Below are 22,038 nucleotides of genomic sequence, written 5' to 3'. Positions count from 1 at the left end.
AGAATAAAAATGCCCAGGGCTCTGCCACTTCTGCAAAGATTGTTCTTTAAGCCAACTGTGTATTCTACTATTCTGTTTTAGAAAATGCTTTATACAGAAGATACATACCAGTCTTTACTAAGATGCCCAGCATGCCAACATCCTGAGCCCCACCAACATCATCCCTGCAATCCTAGAAAAGCATAAAGAAAGCATTTAGTGCAGTGTCTTCAGTAAGCTAGCCAACAAACCTTACCAACTGTTTATTAGGCTAGGGTGTCCAACTGTAATGCCATGTTTTTTACTGAAACAGAAAAGAGAAGATGTAAAAGGTGAATCCACACGTAATACTCTGAGGAAGCATTCCAAGTTTGGAAAGGGAAGTATCTCAGAGGTGGAAGGTATACGACAGAGTAGTAATCTTGGTAACCAAACACAGACAGCAGAGTTACAATTACAATTCTCTATGTTTTGCCACACCTACATCTGTTTATCTCCCCATTAAACAGATCATGGAAAAATGCATTCTATCCATTTGGTAGTAAATAATCCAGCTGCAGACAGTGAATGAGCTAGATTCAGAAGATAGCTTTTCTGTGGACCACGTAGTATGCTATCCTTACTTTCCATCCCATTGTCCTAACAGATAGAATCAAGTTAAATCCAGATACTCAAACAGACTCTGACTGTCTGATGTTCACTTCACACTTGGGAATAACAAATCATTCTGAAAAAGAAGCTCCTTTTCCTAATCATTATTCAAGACAAGGATAAATATACTTGGTTAAATTCAATGATGATGAATGCAAGGTAATTAAAATTCCAAAGACTGAAAGAAAAATCAAAAAAATTAATCTTGCCCCCTCATGTCAATAAGCAGGATTGATTCAGACCATGCCTGAAGAAAGTTTTTTTTTTCCTTAAAAACCATTAATATTGTTCAACAACAGCCCCTGAAAATGAGTTTCAGAATGTCAAAATCCTTATTCAAGGTCCAACTTCAAACCTTTTCTGTTACAGCTAAACTTGCCCTGTTGAAGAGTGGAGATGGGAGAGAAGAGACAGGGAGGTGGGAAAAAGTGAATGTGGACAAGGAGAAGGGGGGAACCACCACTTTCCTGGATAACCAACAACCCTCCATGCAGCTGAACACAGCTATTGCATCCCTTCCCATCTCTCATCCTGTCCCAGGGCCAGCATCTCCTGGGATAAAGAATTCTGAAGCCTCCAGCTCGGATAACCACTTCTTCAGACCCATTTGTCTAGGAAAGGCAGCTAAAGGCTTGCCAAGAGGAACAAGTGTGACTCAAAAGATGGTTTCTCAAAATATTATTGAGCTCAGGGTTTATCCTATTCAATTTTAGGTGAATGATTATAGAAACAGAAGATAAAATCAGGAGGACTGTGATACACATTTCCACCATCACAAGTTAAAACAGCTAGGGAGGGAGTCCTGAGCTCAAGTTCTACTGCCAGCTGTGCTACTAATTAGCTATGGGAATTCAGGCTTGGAGATTTACCTCTTCGGGCTTCAGTTTCCCAGTCTATAAACTGAGGAGTTTTGGACCAGACATTTGTGATGATCCCTCCCAGTTTGACAATTTATTATTTAAAAATTGAAATATAATCCTGGCCACTAACTTATCGTGTGGCAGTGTGCTTTCCAGCTCTTTTCCCATCGAGACACACACAGGAAATAACATTTGCCTAGTACACTGGGGGAAACTGACAAAATGCTCATGGCCACAGGTGACCAGCCAGGGCCTCCAATCATCCCAGGCTCAGCCCTGCCACTCAAAGGGCTAAGGTGATCCATATCTTTAGCTATTTGTGGCACACAAAGAAGTTCTTCCATAAAGCATATGCTAAGAAAAAAAAACAATAGTGGTAGAATTCTTTGGTATAGGTTCTCATTTGTGTAGTGGTGTTCCTCAAAAAGACATTTAAAGCATTCAACTAACTTGCAATATAAATGGCTTTTGAACTATGTATATAATATATAAACATACATATATATATATTATAGGCGTTAACTACATATATATGTATTGTAACACACAAATCTCCCATTACGCTATGGAGAAATGTCAGAAATAATAAAAATTTCAGTTATTTAGAAAAATACCACTAAACACTGACAGGAAACCTTGTTTTATAGGTAGCCACTTATATACTTATGCACAGTAAGAGAATGTCCCATTTCCTAAAGCAGTGTTTCCAAGCTGGCTCTCCCAGCATGACAGGTGAGCTGGGAGCACCTCCTGGGTTCTTCTACTTACATCTCCTATCATGACAGCCTCCTCAGGTTGACAGCCAGTGCCTCGCAATGCTTCCAAAAAGAACGTCTTCTCTGGTTTCCCCACGACTGTGGCTTTGGTATCTGTGGCATACTCTAAAGCAGTCACAAATGGTCCAGGCCCCAGGGCTAAGCCATCTTTCCTCTTGTAATACCTGGCTTTGTGGATTGCTATCAGAGGTGCTCCATCCAGGAGTAACCTAGAGAGAACAACAACAAAAAAGAAATTGACTAAAAGCAAGGCTTTTATGACTGGGAAAGAATGTCAGACTTACAAAGTGGCTTTATTCACATCCACAGAAACAAATAGTTTCTTATTAACTTTTAATGACTTGCTGTCTTCTAATGAATTCACAAAGAAGTGCTGGGAATTACACTCAGATACACTAAAGAAAGGTGATAGATTATTAAATTTGGGATTGCTTCAACCTTTTACCTTTAGTGGTTTCAGACACTTTACCCAAATCACCAGGGAAAGAGAATTAAGAGAACTAAAGCTAAATAAGACACTCCAGGGAAGAAGCTTAACTTAATGAGACAAGTTGTTTCAACCTTCCCCAATGGTAAGCAGGAGGCTCCTGAGCCTTTTACAATACTACACAATTGTTGCTGCAGTGACATATTAAGTTAACTCCTAAAATATCTGAACTCCTGTTTCCTCTACTCCAAAATGTAAGTTTCTTTTTAATTCAGAAATTTTTAATAAAGTGTTTTACAAAGAGTTTCTGCTTGCACTTTTACCTCTTATACCTTTTGACTGCTTTCAACATTATTTTGCAAATCAGGCCATCTTTCCTGAAGAAAAAGATTTACGGGAGACCCTTCCCTGTCAGGTCCCTTCCTTTGTCCTGATACAGGACAAACAATACTCTCACATCAGACAAAAGAAAACTCTCACATAAAGAGTTTTCCCATTATTTTGATAAGCAAATTCTACCTATGGCTAAGAATCCTCATTAGATAAGCAAATTCTACCTACAGCAAAACAACAAAACAGGTCAAAAAGTCCCCAGAAATTTAATACTCATTTTCCAACACCCAACCTAAAACAACTGCCATCCATCACAATAATACAGCCTTTAGTCACATGGCAGAAGTACTCATGCACATATTATCATCTAATGGCATGTGGGACATGATATATTTCTTAAACCGCTTTTAACCAATGTAATAAATGATCTCACTAGCTTAATTTACTTTAAGTCATCTACTTGGTTAAAATATTTAGTATGTCCATCAAGGAAGAATTCATCATATCTTACCCTTCACAATTATGAGTAATTAAGCGCTCAACTATGACACTGCTAAATTATTTTTGTCAGTGGGCATGGAAATGCCTTCCTGTGGGAGACGCAGAATTCAGACATTTATGATTAAATATTTTATTAAGTAAAAACCAACACTATTACAGGGCCTTACTGTTAGTTACTACAGATTGCTCACAGCACTGGACAGATCCTTCAAATTTATTCACTAATATTAACACAAATTTATTTCTTAAAGCTGCTCTTGAAATACAACTATTAGGAAACCTGGCAAAGCCACTCTGTTGGCCTTAAAGACCTACAGCTGACAGCAATGAGTTACTAACGGGTGACTTATCTATCTCCTCTCCTGTCACCCCACCCCCAAGTCCACTTATTTGCTACTCTACCACGGAACTAGAATTCTTTATGCAACAGACCTCAAAATTGCTTTCCACTTATATAGCTAAACTGAAAACTCATTTGATTTAGCTTTGTTAATATTTTATTATATATTAACTGGGGATAAGACTTATCAGCTTGATTGATGTGTGCACTTAATTCCCATGCAGTACTTTAATGCCTTCCCTGGAACAGCTGAAACTGTGGGTTCCTCTACACTTCTCTAAATGGGAATTGGTTCTACACCAGGCTGGAGAAGTATTATACATCTCTCAGGGAAGCAGTTCTCCTTCTACTGTTCTCTGCACAGTATAAGCTTTACTGAATCTTTGAAGAGTCAAGGCATACTGAGGATGGACTGAAAAGTATACGTTTTCTAGGACGTGGATTAAAAGATCTTTTATAGTTAAACATTTTTTAAAATATCAGAGCCACCCCAATACTTGGAGTATTTTTATACTTACTAGACAGGGCAACAAGAGGTTGGCTGTGACTATGGCTTGTCCCCCCAAAATTCACGTGTTGGGATATTAATTCCCAATGCAACAGTGTTGAGACAGGGGCCTTTAAGCAGTGACTAGGTCATGAGAGCTCCACTGTTATTGAGGAAGTAGGTTAGTTATTGCAGGCATGGGTTCCTGATCAAAAGGATGAGTTTGGCCCCCTTCACACTCTTGCATGCGTGCTCTCTTGACCTTCTGCCTTCTACCACAGGATGATGTGGCAAAAAGGCTTTCACCTGGTGCAGGCCCTTCAATCTTGAACTTCCCAGCCTCCAGAACTGTAAGAAATAACTCTGTTCTTTATAAATTACCTAGTCTCAGGTATTGTTATAGAAGCACAAAATTTTAAAAGATAGTTGTTTTTAATACAGAGACAATATATCAGCAGAAAATCTGAAAATTTTTTGTCTAACTATAAGACTACTGGAGGCCAGGCACGGTGGCTCACGCCTGTAATCCCAGCACTTTGGGAGACCAAGGTGGGAGGCTCACTTGAGGCCAGGATTCCAGACCAGCCAGAGAAACTCCATCTCCAAAAATAATATATATGTAATTATTATAAGAATTATGTGACTTGCTTTATTGTGATACTCACTTTATTGCAGTGATCTGCAACCAAATTCAAAATATCTCATAGACATGCCTGCATTTGGAAGAATACTAGATTGGTTTTTGGGTTCTGGGTTTTTTGCTTCTGCAGTAAAGCAAGTCACGTAATTATTTCTTATAATAATTACATATCTATAATTATAATTTTTTAAAAGGCACAAAGAAGGTCTAATTCAAAAATTTCTGGTTATAAATTCCATGTAGGTGAATAAATAAAGTGTAAAAAATCCTAGCCCAGGGAGCAGGGCTACCATATAAAAATCTCAGGCACAGCAGCAAGAGAAAGCTGAAGGGGTGATTTAAATTTAGAGCCACACAATTCCTCGAAGCCCTAGAACCAGAAATATCATTTGACCCAGTAATCCCAAAGGAATATAGATCATTCTATTATAAAGATATATGCACGCATATGTTCACTGCAGCACTAGTCACAAAAGCAAAGACATGAAATCAACCCAAATGCCCATCAATGATAGACTGGATAAGAAAATGTGGTACATATACACCATGGAATACTATGCAGCCATAAAAAGGAATGAGGTCATGCCCTTTGCAGGGACATGGATGGAGCTGGAAGCCACTATCCTCAGCAAACTAACACAGGAACAAAAGACCAAACACTACATGTTCTCACTTATAAGTGGGAGCTGAACAACGAGAAGACATGGACACAGGGAGGGAAACAACAAACACTCGGGCCAGTCGGGAGTGCCAGGGAGGGAGAGCATCAGGAAAAATAACTAATGCCTACTGGGCTTAATACCTAGGTGATGGGTTGATAGATGCAACAAATCATCATGGCACACATTTACCTATGTAACAAATCTGCACATCCTGTACTTGTACCCCGGAATGTAAAATAGAATACATAAATTTAGAGCCACAGAATATTACTGAAAGAGACCCAGAGAAACATCAAGTCCAACATGACCTATTTTACAGATGAGATCATCTGAGATGCTGGCACCAATCAAGAAGAGCTAGAACCAGTGCTGGAACCCGGAACCTGAAAACCAATCTGGGATTCTCCCAAATACTGGGATGTCTATAAGATATTTTGGATTTAGCTGCAGACCACTGCAATACAGCAAGTATCACAATAAAGCAAGTCACATAAATTTTGGTTTTCCATAGTCTATTAAGTGTGCAACAGCACTGTGTACAAAAAAAAATGTACGTATGTTAATTTAAAAATACTTTATTGCTGAAAAATGCTAACAATCATCTGAGCCTTCAGGGAGTCGTAATCTTTTTGCGGGCAGGTCTTGCCTCGATGTTGATGGCTGCTGACGGATCAGGGTGGTAGTCATTGAAGGTTGAGTCACTGCAGCAATGTCTCAAAATCAGACAACAATGAAGCTTGCTGCATCAATTTTAATCTTCCTTTCATGAAAGAATTCTCTGTAGTATGTGATGCTGTTTCACAGTATTTTACTCACAAAAGAAACTCTTGCAAAATTGTGAATCAATCCTCTCAAGCCCTTCTGCTGCTCTATCAGTTAAGTTCATGTAATATTCTAAATCTTGTGTTGTTATTTCAATAATGTTCGAAGCATCTTCACCAGGAGTAGATTCCATCTTAAGAAACCACTTTCTTTGCTCATTCAAAAGAAGCAAGTCCTCATCCATTCAAGTTTTATCATAAGATTGCAACAATTCAGTCACATCTTCAGGCGTCACTTCTAATTCTAGTTATTTTGCTATTTCTACCACACTTGCAGTTACTTCCTTCACTGAAGTCTTGAACCCCTCAAAGTCATCCATGAGGGTTAAAATCAACTTCTTCCAAACTCCCATTGATGTTGACATTTTGAGCTTTCATGAATCACAAATCTTCTTAATGGCATCTAGAATGCTGAATCCTTTCCAGAAGTTTTTCAATTTTCTTTGCCTAGATCCATCAGAGGAAATCATTGTCTATGGCAGCTATGGCCTTACAAAACGTATCTTTTAAATAGTAAGACTTGAAAGTCAAAATGACTGCCTGATCCATGGGTGGCAGAATGAGTGTTGTGTTAACAGGCATGAAAACAACATTGATCTCCTGGTACATCTCCAACGGAGCTCTTGGGTGACCAGTTGCTTTGTCCATGAGCAGTAATATACTGATGGGAATCTATTTTTCTGATCAGTAGGTCTCAATAGTGGGCTTGGAACATTCAGTAAACCATGCCATAAACAGATGTGTTGTCATTCAGGCTTTGTTATTCTATTTACAGAGCACAGGTTTTAACTTAAGTCACCGGCTGCATTAGCCCCTAACAAGAGAGACTGCCTGTCCTTTGAAGCTTTAAAGCCAGGCATTGACTTCTCCTCTCTAGCTATGAAAGTCCTAGGCAGCGTATTTTTCCAATGTAAGACTGTTTCATCTACATTGAAAATCTCTTGGTTAGTGTAGACGCCTTCATCAATGATCTTAGTTAGATCTCTGGATAACATGCTGTAGCTTCTACATCAGCACTTGCTGCTTCATCTTGCACTTTAATGCAAGTTCATGGAGACAGCTTCTTTCCTTAAACCTCATGAACCATCCTCTGCTAGCTTCAAACTTTTCTTCTGTAGCTTCCTCACCTCTCTTAGTCTTCACAGAATTGAAGAGAGTTAGGGCTTTGTCTTAAGGGAATGTTGTGGCTGGTTTGAGCTTCTATCTAGACCACTAAAACTTTCTCCATATTAGTGATAAGGCTGTTTTGCTTTCTTATCATTTGTGTGCTCACTGGAGTAGCACTTTTAATTTCCTTCAAGAACTTTCCTTTGCATTCAAAACTTGACTATTTGGCACAAGAGGCCTAGCTTTCAGTCTATCTCAGCTTTCGACATGCCTAACTAACCTTACTCATTTCTAGCTTTTGATTTTAAGTAAGAGATGTATGACTCTTCCTTTCACTTAAGACACTCAGAGACCACTGTAGGGTTATCAACTGGCCTAATCTCAGTATCATTGTGTCTCAGGGAATAGGGAGGCCAGAGGAGAGGAAAGAGATAGAAAAGCTGGCTGGTGGAGCAGTCAGAACACACACAACATTAAATTTGCCATCTTACATGGGCAAGGTTTGTGGCTCCCCAAAACAATTACAATAGTAACATCAAAGATCACTGATCACCATAACACATAATGATAATGAAAAGTCTGAAATATTGACAAGAATTACCAAAATGTGACACAGAGACACAAAGTAAGCACACGCTGTTGGAAATATGGTGCCGATGACTTGCTCAATGTAGGGTTATTGCAAAATCAGTTTGTTTAAAAAAAAGTGCAGTATCTGTGAAGCGCAATAATGCAAAGTGCGATAAAAGGAGGTATGCCTGAACACTACGCTGTCTTTCTAAATAACTTAACCATTTCCCCTGAAGATGAAGCATGTGGAAATGAAATTATACTGCAGTTTAAGTACTGGTCAAACACCTACCATATGTCCAACATCAAACTGGTAAGTCCCTCTCACCCCAATCCCCAAAAGTGTTCCTTCCCCAATCTTTCCCATCTCAATAATTTCTCCCAGTTACTCAAGCCAGAACCCTACCAGTCATCCTTGATTTCTCAATTTCTCCCACCACCTCCACATCCCTATTCAGTAGGAAATCCAGTAATTTCCAATTTTGAAGCAAAAAATATCTCAAAACTGTCTTACTCTTTCACTTGAACTGTAATAGCCTTACAACTGGTCTTCCTGCATTTTTCTCTATTATTCCAATCCATTGAATAAGCAACAGTGGGAGTTTTCAAAAGTCCAAATAGATGTGATCATGTCCCTCCCCTGCTCAAAAGTCTTTAATAGCTTCTCATAGCAACTAGCATAAAATCCAAAGTCCTTAGCACAGTCTTGAAAGCCTTGCCCTATCTACCCCCAACCCACATCTCTACTCTCATCTCAAATTACCTTTCCCATTATTGACTGAGCTCCTGCCACAATAGTTTTTTCTCATTTCCTCAAAACATGTCAAACTCTTCCTGCTTCAGCCCCCATATGGTGCCCCCTCCTCCTGAAACGGTTCCCCATACTTTCCACATAGATTTCTTCCACTCATTTGTCAGGTTTCAGTTTAAATGTCGGCAAATCAAAGAAGTCATTTTTAATCTCTCTTTAAATAAAGTGGACTCCCTCCTCACATTTGGTAACTATTTCAACCCCTTTTTTCCTTCATATATCACTTGGCACAATTGGTAATCCTTATCCTGTTGTGCTTGGTCTGTCTTCCTCACTAGAATACACTCTCCATAATGCCCATCAGTTGTACTCATCACTGTATTTCCTACTTAAAAAAAAGAAGGCCTGGTACCTTTTGCTAAATGTTTATTCAATAAACTAAATCATGGATGAACCTCTGCATGCCTCAGTGTCCCGACCTATGACAACTATTTTTATTAATAAATGTAGGAAGTATAGTAACTATACTAAAAATAAATAATGGAGAGTCACTTCACATTTGTGGGCTTCAGTTTCAAATGAAGCACTAAATTAGATCAGGGCTTTTCAGCCCTACTATTTTAGGCCAGAAAATGCCTGTTGTGGGGGCTGACCTATGTATAATAGGATGTTTAGCAGCATTCCTGGCCTCTACCCATCATATGCCAGTACCACCCCTCTCCCTCAGTTATGACAACCAAAAATGTCTCCAAACCTTACCAAATATTCCTTAGGGGGCAAAACTGTCCCTGGTTGAGAATCGCTGAACTAAAGTAATGCCAAAGTGTTAACATTCAACACACTTAAAAGTAATACCAATCAACTCGACAGACATGAACTATCAAAAGTTCAAATTAAAACTAGTGAATCATGAAAAACACCAAAGGAAAATACCACTAACATTTAATTAATTGAAACCCCCCAAATACCTCCAATGTCACACTGACACAATAATTCTCTCATTAATTACTGAAAAAAATGTAATGAGTTTGTAGAGACTCAATGTTCTACATAAAATAAAAATCTAAGAATACTATACATCCAAAGTGACAGATGAAATGAAAAATTAAAATAGAAAATCTAAGACAACTTCAGCACTGCTATTTCTAGTTATAATCAGAATTAAAAAAAAAAAAAAAAAGGTTTGAAGTCTTTGGGATTAAAAACAAACAAACATAGCTTATTGACCTAGTAAGAAATACTTGAAGAGGTGAAATACTGAAAGTTCTACCCCTGAATTCAGAAGTAAGATCAGGCTATCTACTATCATCACGTGTATCAGTACTGCACTAGGAGTCCCAGACAGTGTAATATAGCAAGAAAATAAAAAGAATTTTAACACTGGAAGGAGCGATAATTAAAACTGTCATTACTGTCTACAATTGTCTATGTAGAAATGAAATCCAAAAGATTCTACTAATACAAACATTTATTAGAATTAGCAAGTAAATGGAAGAAGACTGCTGGATACAAGATTAATATACGAAAACCCTATTAGCTTTCTATGTATTAGCAATAAGCAAATAAATATGAAATTTAGCAAAATACAAGGCTGGGCACGGTGGCTCAAACCTGTAATCCCAGCACTTTGGGAGGCCAAGGTGGGTGGATTGCCTGAGGTCAGGAGTTTGAGACTACCCTGGACAACATGGCAAAACCCCATCTCTACTAAAAATACAAGAATTAGCCAGACATGGTGGTGCATGCTTATACTCCCAGCTACTGGGAGGCTGAGGCAGGAGAATCACTTGAACCTGGGAGGCAGAGGTTGCAGTGAGCTGATAGCGTTCAATGCACTCCAGCCTGGGCAACAAGGGCGAAACTCTGTTTCGGAAAAACAAAAACAAAGACAAAATACAATTTACAATAGCATCAAACAATATGAAAGACAAGAATAATTTAACAAAATGTCTAAGACCCACATTCTAAAAACTATAAAACACTGATGAGAACAAATGTAAAAAAACAAACAACAAAACAAAAAAACACCCTAAATAAATGGAGATACATTTGATTTTCACAGACTGTAAGATATATTATTGTACAGATGTAATTACTACCCAAATCCATAGATTTAATGAAGTATCAAACTCCCAGCAGGCTTTGTTTGTGAAAGTTAACACGTTGATTTCAAAATCTGTGTGGAAATCCAAAGGAGGTAGAATAGCCACGACAATTTTAAATAATAAAGTTGGAGGATGTACACTACCAGATATTGAGGCTTATTATGAGGCTACAATAATCAAGACAGTATGGAATGGCAAAAGTATAGATAAATAATCTAGTCATTTGATTTATGTCAAAAGCACAACTGCAATTCAATGAGGGAAGAATGGGTCTTTGCAATACATCTTGCTGGAACAACTGAGTATCCATACATAAAAATGAATTTCTATTTCACACAATTCACAACAATTAATTCAAAACAGATTCTACACCTAATTGCTAAAAGTAAAACGATAAAGCTTACAGAAGAAAACACAGGAAAATATCTTCATGACCTTGGGGTAGGCAAAGATTTCTTAAACAAAACAGAAGAAAATACTGACAAATTGAACTACATCAAAATTAAGAACCTGATGTTCTCATACTATTAAGAGAGTGAAAAGGCAAATCAAAGACAGGGATATCTGCGGTACATACATCCAACCAAAGTCTCGTAAGATATAACACTTTAAGAATTCTGAGGGTGCAGTAGTTCTCACCTGTAATCCCAGCACTTTGGGAGGCTGAGGCGGGTGGCTCTCCTGAGGTCGGGAGTTTGAGATCAGCCTGACCAACATGGAGAAACCCCGTTTCTACTAAAAATACAAAATTAGCCGGGAGTGGTGGTGCATGCCTGTAATCCCAGCTACTCGGGAGGCTGAGGCAGGATAATTGCTTAAACCCACGAGGCAGAGGTTGCAGTGAGCCGAGATTGTGCCATTACACTCCAACCTGGGCAACAAGAGTGAAACTCTGTCTCAAAAAAAAAAAGAACTCTGACAAACCAGTGAGAGAAAGACAACCCAATAGGAAAACGTAAAAGATTTGAATGGGTGCATCACAACAAAAGATATCCAAATGGCTAATAAGCATATGAAAAGGTTTCAACAACATTACTCATCAGAGAAATACAAATTGAAACTGAGGCTGGATGCAGTAGCTCACGCCTGTAATCCCAGCACTTTGAGGGACTGGGGCGGGATGATCACTTGAGGTCAGGCATTTGAGAACAGCCAGCAACACAGCAAAACCCCACTACAAAGACAAATTAAAATTAGCCAGGTGTGGTGGCACACACCTGTAGTCCTAGCTACTTGGGAGGCTAAGGCAGGAGGACCTCTTGAGTCCAGGAGTTTGAGGCTACAGTCAGCTATGATAGTGCCACTGCACTCTAGCCTGGGTAACAGAGCAAGACCCTGTCTTTGAAAAACAGTAACAACAACAACAACAAAAAACAAATAGAAACTCAGTAAAGGTACCACCATATACACCAAACAGAATAGCTACTATTAAATAGAGAATATGGAGCATTGGAACTCTCATTTGTAGCTAGCAAGAATGTATGACTTGGTACAATCACTGTGGAAAACTGTTTGGCGATATTTACTAAAACTAAACAATTACCTATCCTACTATCTAGCAATTTCACTTCTAGATACGTACCCAAGAGAACTGAATGCACATGTCCCCCAAAAGACATATACAAGAATGTTCACAGCAGTTTTATTCATAACAGCCCAAACTGGAAGCAACCCATGTCCATTAACAGCAGAATGAATAAATAAATTGTGGAATATTCATATAATAGACTACTACTATACAAAACAACAACAACAAAGAAGCAAAATAAAAACCAAAGTACTGGTACATGCAAAAACTTGGATAAATCTCAAAAGCAGACCTAAAAATGCTATAATTCTATTATTTCATTCATATGAAGATTAAGAAATGGCAATAATTACAGAAGTCAGAACAGTGGTTATCTGGCGGAAGGAGTGGTACTGACTGGGAAAGGGAGCCACCAAGGATGCTGAAAATGTTCTAATCTTGATCACCAAGTGGGGGTTATATAGGCATACCTATGTGTAAAATTGTATTGAGTTGTATACCTAAAATCTGTATAACTTACTGTGCATGTTTACCTCAATGGAAGAATCAGTAACAGAATATATTTTTATGGTTTGTTCATGTAAACAAATCCTATTTAGAGTAGCAGGAGTTGCCTGCTAAATATATCCTCAAACTACAAAATAAGAGCAGTGATTCTGATACTCAACTGGATTCTGTATTCTATGATTTTCAGATCTGCATATAAACTTCTCCTACATACACTAATGAAATGCTTTAAACATCTCAAGTTCTGAAGCCTTAAACAATTTCTCACCACCAAAGTAATATTTTACAGTCTGGACTTTAATTATGAACACTGCACAGGAGTCATCCCTTTCAAAAATGGGAAAAGCCCATAGATATATTGCTAATTTGAGCCCTGCTGCTACTCTGTTCTGAGATTCCTCATACTCAGGGCTCTGAGTACTTAGAAAAGATTCAGGAGTTAGTGTACAAACGCAGTACTGACGCCATTACTGTTTGTTTGTGTTTCTTTCTTTTCTTCCCTTTACTAAGGATTGAATATACTGGAGTAATTAAACTTATAATTTTTCCTTAAGAAGGAGATGGGGGAAAGCAAGCAATCCAACAGTCAACAAAGACCACTTATAGTGGTAAGAAGCTCATCCTGAAAAATTAAAAAAAAAATTCCTGTACATCTCTAAGACTTTTGGAGGACTCTCAAACTCTACAGCAATTATGGGAAGAATGTCATTAACAAAACTTCAAATACATTATTCTTAAAAAAAGGCTTCATCTATAAATTTAAACGTGAAAGTTGTGATGCCATTTCTCTTTAGGTATGTAACATTTTAATAAGCTCCTCTACGAGCTGGAGAACAGTTGCTTAATTTAGGAAAAAAAGGCCTCAAACTTTTCCTAGGCTAAGTAATTCCATGTAGTTTTTTCCCCAAAATTCCTTTGCCTGGCAACTATACTTCTGAAAAAAAAAAATCATAAAAAAAGCATAAATAGTGCTCAACAAACATGTTCTCAGGAGTTTTTTAAAATGAATTTCAAAAACCTGGAATGCCAACAGTAATAGGAACTCGTGGCAAAGCAATTCACTGTGCTTCTTAAAATAGAGTATACTGTAGGAATCAAATAGGTTTTAGAATGATATTTAGGAATATGACAAAGCATGCACAATACGTTAAGTTTTTAAAAGCATGTTACTACATAGTATATATACACATTCTAAATTTTGTGTAAACATGTATGTGTATAGAAACAAAGTAACTGTGCTAAAATGTAAACTGGTTCTCTTTAGGTGGCAGGGTTATAGGTAATTTTTAATTTATTCTTTCTTGAGCATTTAAACTTAATTTATATTGATTTTGTGATTAGATATTTTTTAGTCTTGTTAATACTAAGTTTAGGTTGGATTGTAAGTGACCTGTTTGTCTTCCTCCTAACAGTAATCATCAAGTTCAATTATAATTGGTCCATTACTTAAATGCTCAAACTTTGGGTTTTTTTGTTTTGTTTTTTTGAGATAAGCCAAGATCATACCACTGTACTCCAGCCTGGATGACAGAGTGAGACTTGGTCTCAAAAAAACAACAAACAAACAAACAAACAAACAAATAATTCTCAATTCCATTCAGGCATTTAAAAGGTATTTGTAGAAAGGCTGTACTATGCGTTTTTGTGGGGGGGGCTATCCATTAAAAACACAATAAATAAGATGCAGTGTAATGTGAAGGTTGATGTATCTGCCTTGATGTAACATGCCTCTGAAGCTGGCATGCAATGGGCTTTAAAATACAATGTTTACTGTCATTATCAGCCTAAACAGTAATTTAACTAATCGGTGGTTCATTTGAGATGTCTGTATTTGCCACACACAATCCAAATAGCTGCAGTCATTGGTTGGAAGGTAGTCCCTATGGAAACATCAATATGCAAAGAAGGGCACGACCTGAAATCCTTCTGTTAACTCTCCACCCAGCTGTTAAGTGCATTTGTGAAATGAGAGTTGACCTATAAGTGCACTGTAATGTTTTAAAATGTAGTGTTTATAAAAAATCAATATGGTTAGGAAAGTGTACTAATTAGACAGCATCCGAGCAATTACAAAGTCAGTATTATGTCAACATACATTTTTATTACCCTGAGTCTAGTATTCATCTAAGACAGAGACCTCTCAATTTCCTATTAAACATGTCCTTCCCAAATTGCCAGCTTAAATCAATCAATATCTTCTCCTTGAATTCTGTGGTTAAATAAATGAGTGAAAGGTAGTAGGAGTAAATTCAGAAGAAAAATAATAGATTCTGTTTCAAATGAAAACCGATATTGGTACAGTTGTAGAACTTAATTAAGGAGCACATGGCATAGTCTCTCCCTCCTCAACTAAAAGTCAAAGTAGGATAATTGAAAAGGCAGGGGAAGCAAAAGTAATTTTAATACCATATACACTGAAGTACATCTCCAGGTGATCTGACATAACAGTGGATGTCCAGGAAATAATTACAGTAAATAGATACTGACCAACTATAAAAAGTAAGTTTGCTCCCTTTAAACAAGGGCTTGACTATCACAGTGACTACGGTCACAAATAAAAGTACATTAAGTAGTTGTGGTTTCCATTAACCAAGAATCTAAAATTAATGTGCACACAGGGTAAAAGATGGCTGTTCTCAAAGTGCTATTTCTGGCCACATAGATTTTACATGAGGACAGCCATTTTCAAGATCAACAGCAAATAATGTGCCCAAATGTGTGAACCTGGCTGGTGAGTTTTCTAGTTTCCTATAAACATTCTAATTCTGTAGTATATACATGAAGAAATGAATTCTACATAATGTAGAAGTTAGAATGGTTCTTATAGATCCTTGCACTGGTAAGAAAATTCTGGGCTTTTTGTTTTGTTTTGTTTTTTTGTTTTTTTTTTTAATAGCATTCTTGCAGTTAAACACAAAAACTTTGCCAGGCTATTCAAGAAAAATTTTCTAAGCTAGTCCAACATATCTCTATGCAACATTTTGAACTATATACTTGACATATATTCAAAGGTAAATTATACTGTTTAATGGTTTGACCAGAAATAAAAGGCAAGACATGAAAAATTACAAAATCCAAAGGAAAAGTCACAATCTCATTCTACAGCAGATCTGCAGGTAAATTCTGATCCAATTTATCTTGGGAACTACAAGAACAAGTATGCAGCCTTCCTTCTAGAAGTAGCAGCAAAAAGTTCATTTAAGTGAAATGCACACATTAACTGAAGATTTATAACATCTTATGTACTAGTTCTACTTCTGCCCATAGCCACTGATGTCTCTCGCTTGGATATCCCATAGGCCAAACCTAAACTCATCACCTTTTAAATCCCAAACCAAGGGTTCTCTATCTTACTTGGTCAGGTTAGAAATCTCAATGTATCCTTGACTCACTCTTCTACTTTACTGACTAAACTCAAAAGTAAGACATGTTGATGGTATCTGAATCTGTTTTTCTTCATCTCCACTGCCACTATTCAGTTCACTGTATCATCATCACTCATCAAATAATTTCTTTTGAAGTGTGGTCAAATGTGTCAACTCTTTTCCATAGAAAATTCTCACTGGAGGTAAAATCACATTTATTGTTTTTGGTGGATTAGCCTGGATACTGTTTTCCCTTGGAGATTAGCATAGTCAGTGAAGAATCATAGGAGTAATAATAAAAGATCAAACCGCTGCTCAGGCATGCTGCCACACACTTGTAATCCCAGCACTCTGAGAGGCTGAGGTGGGTAGATCGCTTGAGCCCACGAGTTGGAGACCACCCTGGGTAACATGGCGAAACCCCGTCTCTACTAAAAATACAAAAACTGAGATGGGAGGAGCACCTAAGTCTGAGCCTGGGGAGACTGAGGCTGTGGTGAGCCGTGATGATGTCACTGCACTCCAGCCTGGGTGACAGAGTGAGACCCTGTCTCAAAAACAAAATAAAAACAAAAAACATATTATACACATGAAAAAGATTGTAATACATATTATTTGATGTTGATCTTGAAGATGTCTGTCCTAATGTACAATTTAGGTGGCCATATATAAAGTAAAACACATAAACCCATTCATGACAATGACAAAGGAAAGGAAGAAGGGAAGTGTTATGATCAGACGAAAAATAAATAGCTAGGTTTACCGGAATGCTTGATTCAGAATTTGATAATGAAAATGTTCTGGTGCCAATCCTATGACCACAGCATTAGGATCACTTGTTTGTATTCCTGGGAAGGGAAAAAAATAAAAAAAGGATTGTTGAAAATGCAATTAAAAGCAATGCCACATTTAAAACACAGCAGTTTTAGTCAATCAAGTGCAAACTTTTGCTATAGCCATAATCTAAAATTTAATAGATTATCCTGCCCAGTGTACTTTGGAAGTATAAGAGAGAGTACACAGAAGGAGAGGGAGAGGGAGAAGAGGGTTGGGAGGGAAAAAGAGAGAAAATCTAACATTTTTCCTCATTCCTTGTGCATAGTCTTAAGGGTACTCAGTAACCAGAAGATCTGAATTGAAAATTGTAACCTGATGTCCTCAAACAAATGACAATTTCTTACTTCAAAATGCTTTGCTGATTACAATCAACAAGAACTGCCATGAGTTTCCTATGAACTATCAGATCAATAGCAACTGATTACAGACTGAGAATCTAAGAGGCAAGGGAAATTAGACTTTCTAATTGACACAACTGAGGTTAACACATTCATGATTAATATGAAATGCACTGCAGAGTCTACAATTTTCTACATAATGCCTTATCTACTTTTAGTTTCAGAAATATTATTTTAAAATTAAAGTATGTTTTAAGGCCTTGGCATCTTAGAACTTCAGACATGACAATCAAACAAGTACATTCTCCATTACAACTTTATTTATTTATTTTTGAGATGGAGTTTCGCTCTTGTTGTCCAGGCTGGAGTGCAATGGTGTGATCTCGGATCACCGCAACCTCCGCCACCCAGGTTCAAGCAATTCTCCTGCCTCAACCTCCCAAGTAGCTGAGATTACAGGCATGTGCCAACCACACCCAGCTAATTTTGTATCTTTAGTAGAGACGAGGTTTCTCCATGTTGGTCAGGCTGGTCTCGAACTCCCGACCTCAGGTGATCCGCCCGCCTCAGCTTCCCAAAGTGCTGAGATTACAGATTTGAGCCATCACGCTTGGCCTCTCCATTATAATTATTAAAAGTCTGATTAAAGGTTCCATGGATTATCCATATGCCAATTCCTATTTGCCTCTCTTATTGGCTGCAGATATCCAGGCTTTCCAACTTTCTCCTTACCAGTAGCCACGAGTATTCTCCAGTAGTTTCTTTGCTAACACAATAAGCTATTCCAGACTTATCTGATACCTGTCCAGATCTGCAATCAGTAATTTCTCCAAAGAACTACAGTGGGAATTGACACAGATACCAGTCTGAGCACTGGGTTGTCATTACTTTAGGCTTTTCCAGCAGAAGATTACACAATATGTATTATTTAAGAGAAAAAGGAGTTGGTAACTATATTTTCTATTCAAAAGTAGTAATACACAACTTTTACTTAACTAACTTGATTTTTATTATTTGCATCTCTTTTCACTGACACTAAAATCTAATAGTTACTACTTTGCTTTGTCCTATATATACCTTTAATTAAAAAAAAAAACAAAACAGTATTACTAAAAACAATAAGACTCCTGAATGCAGTTTAAGATCTCTCTGTAGTTCTTTTGTCCTTAGAATTTATCCCACTATGAATGAACAGGTGAAAATACTGTACTTTAAAGTCATTTGAAGTAATTATTTTCTCTGAGTGGTTATGTCACCAACCTGATACAGAGTTAAGTTCATTTCTATTTGGAGGCTGGTTTTTCACTTAATTGTCTTTTCATTGTATACAATATTCACACAATTCCAAAGTCAAAACTATGTAATGGGGACTTTTTTAAAAGCCTCCTCTCTTAGTCCATCCCCCTCCTCCCTTGCTTCCCCTTTAGGTAACCATTTTTATTAGTTTTTCATTTATCCTTCTTTGGCTTCCTTTTACAAATATAAGACAAATATGTATGTATATCCATTTTCTTTTCATTTTCCTACACAGAAAATGTATAAAGATTTCTACACCTTACTTTTTTCGTTTAATATATCCTATGCAGAGCACTCCTTATCAAGAGATAGAACTCTTCATCATTATTTAATTTTCAGCTACAAAGCATTCCATTTTGTGAATATATCACAGTTTATTCAATCAGTCCCTTCTGATGAATATTTGGGTTGTTTCCAATCTTTTGTTATTACAAATAAGGTAGTAATGAATAACCTTGTTCATATGTCATTGTGTATTTTTGTATCTATATTTTAGAGAGAGATTCTTACAAGTGCTGCTTCATATGTAATTTTGCCAGCTACTGCCAAATTCCTCTCCATAGGCTTTGTGTCATTTTATATTCCTGTCAGCACTCAGATGCTTTTAATAAATTTATTTTCTGTTTAATTCAGCAAAGTTGGTTTCTGTTTCTTGCAAACAATAATTCTGATTGATACATTGGCATATTTCCTATTAGTACTAGTTTTGAGGTCTGCCCAACTCTATAGCCATGTTGAACTTTTACTCCATTTTCTATATTGTGCTACTGCACTCCGAGTATCCTCAGAAAAGAAGTAATGTGGCAAAGCTTCATAAAACTGATATTCTTCCAGAATCTGTTGACTTTTCCAAAGAGAAACACTTTTCTCTTGATTGAAAAATATTTCATATTCAATGTAAAAACTTCACACTATCCAGAATAACATTAAACAAAGAGATCCTGGTATATCTCATTTAATCAAGTTAATATAGTGGCTCCTGCATTGAGGATTAGCTTATAATACTCAAAGTAATTTTGACCTGTGTTTTTTCAAACCATGGGTCATGATCTATTATTAGATTGTAAAACTAATTTGGAGGGCTCCAAGCATCATCATAATCAAACAAAAAAATCAAACCAAAAAGAAAATAGAATACATGTTATACAGCAAGAGTAAGTATTGCTTAACTTACACAAAGACACACACACAGATACATATTAGGTTACTATGTAATGTGTTTCACTTACTATGGATTACAGTCAAAAAAGGTTTGGGAAATGCCAATTTAGATCCAAAATATCAGTATTATCAAATGTTTCAATAATAACGGGGAAATCAGAATAAACATCTCTAAACATCCAGTTTTAAAAATGATTTGTAAGTACATATAAATATCCAGTCTTTAAACTCCAAATTTCCCCTACCTTTGAAATCAGGTAGTGCCCGATCATCAACTAGCAGCATGGGTCTGACTTGTTTCTGCTCTAGTAAACTCCTGGCTGCAGTCAGAGATGTGAATATTTCATTTTCAGAGATATCAAATTCCAATTTTCTCAACCTTTCCAACAGGTCTTGCTTGCTCTCTTTGGTCGTATTGGTCACAAACCTAACGATTACAGAAGCACCACGTAACCTGGAGAGGGCAAAATTCAGATGTCAAAAGGCAGCTTTTACATTCCGGCCCTATAGAATCTCCTTATTTGTTAAAACTGTGCCAAATGTTTTTATGGCCAGCAACATGACAATGTCTAGCCTCTTGCCCCTCCAGAATGGCAGCTTTATAGTTTACATAGCTACTTACAGATGTCAATGTTCACCAGATGTAAAAAGATTTTTCTTTCAATCTACAGTAGAAAGCTCATCTTTAAAGTAGTAAAAGCTCTGTCCAACAGGAGCACACTGATTAACAGACATCCATTCCCCTAAAAAAGGCTAACTCAGACAGAAACCATGTCAAGGAGTCAAGATAAAGTCCAACTATGCAATAGATTTTTTTTTTACTTTAAACAACACGTTGTCCACTAAGCTTCTCCACCTATAAAATGAACATCATGACTCCTAACTAAATTGATAACCCTAACTGATGCCTGCCAGATATATAAGTATGTATTTCTTGATTCCCCAAACGAAAGGTAAGCTCCTTGAAAGAAGGTGAGGTTTGTGTCAATCTTTTGCCCTAATACCTGGCACTGTGATATGAGTCACTAGATTTTCTGATTAACACCATCCTATGAACATTTTAAGGTTGGAAAAAACGTACCACATACTAAATATTGCTGATTTTGAAAACTTCTCTAAATTATTTTAGGATAAAGATCCTTAATATACGTTATTAGTTCTGTTGTGATGAGTTGATTTTTTTTTCAGGATACCCAGAAGCAAACATTCACATTCCTCTTACTTTAACACACCTTTACTGGGTATCTCATTTGTATCCAGACTTCTGTTTAGTACTGTGGTTGGTAGATGAGAAATATAAGACAGTCCTTAACCTTTAAAAGCGTTTAGTTGATGGAAATAATTTAAAAATTTCAAGTTCTTTAGCTAAACTTTATTTGAGGAGCTGCACAATCAATGTTAGACCTTAGGTAAAACAAGAGAAAGCAGTACTATGCCTGTCTGTGTGTGCTTTATTTTGTGATTCCAAGATTCATTTGTGATTTTTTCCAATGGTATTTATTCCATATTGTAGAATCTTGAGTTGTCATTCCCACATTTACATTACTGACTTAGAAAATGACATACACATAGAACAAAAAGACTGGAACAAAAGGCCAAACCTAATAAAGCCTTAGAAAACAATGTTTGGAGGAAATTATAATGCATACATCCTCAAGCTAAACCCAAGGCAGTTCCTATATATGGTAAGTTGGTAAAATGCCATCTTAAGGCCATCCATTTAGCTAATGATCTGCCGTGGTAAAATGGCACTTACAAACATATTTGTCAGCTGAACCTGGAGGATAGCTTGCCTTTTAAGAGCTTCCTGTGCGCCTGGCACAGCTGCATCTTCAATGTGAAGTGTGCCACTGAGATCTACCAAAACAGCTTTTAATGCACGGCGTGCTGCCATCCTTCATTCCCTAGGAGAGAGCAAATGAAATTAAAAATACAGTTTAGGAAACAATGGACAATTAAAAACTGCTAAGTCTTCAAAAATATCACTCATATCCAG

General features: G+C 37.1%; 1 protein-coding gene across 2 annotated transcripts in view; it reads right to left on the bottom strand.

Annotated features, from left to right (window-relative positions):
• HDHD2 (haloacid dehalogenase like hydrolase domain containing 2) overlaps positions 1–22,038 on the bottom strand; it is a 48,963-nt gene that overhangs the window by 5,489 nt on the left and 21,436 nt on the right. The window contains exons 2-6 of one of the 2 annotated variants that reach the window (XM_074022387.1): positions 21,836–21,946; positions 20,288–20,496; positions 17,174–17,258; positions 2,259–2,475; positions 109–172 (exon numbers count right to left, since the gene is read on the bottom strand). In XM_074022387.1, coding sequence (XP_073878488.1) covers positions 109–172; positions 2,259–2,475; positions 17,174–17,258; positions 20,288–20,496; positions 21,836–21,936 — 676 coding nt within the window. In that variant the 5' untranslated portion in view covers positions 21,937–21,946. Of the gene's footprint in view, positions 1–108; positions 173–2,258; positions 2,476–17,173; positions 17,259–20,287; positions 20,497–21,835; positions 21,947–22,038 lie in introns of those variants that run through there. The other variant, XM_074022386.1, reaches the window with a different exon arrangement.

The sequence above is a fragment of the Macaca fascicularis genome, chromosome 18 (assembly GCF_037993035.2).
Source record: "Macaca fascicularis isolate 582-1 chromosome 18, T2T-MFA8v1.1".
Taxonomy (NCBI): Eukaryota; Metazoa; Chordata; class Mammalia; order Primates; family Cercopithecidae; genus Macaca; species Macaca fascicularis.
The sequence above is the reverse complement of the archived record's forward strand: the minus strand, read 5'-3'. Positions and strand labels throughout refer to the sequence as shown.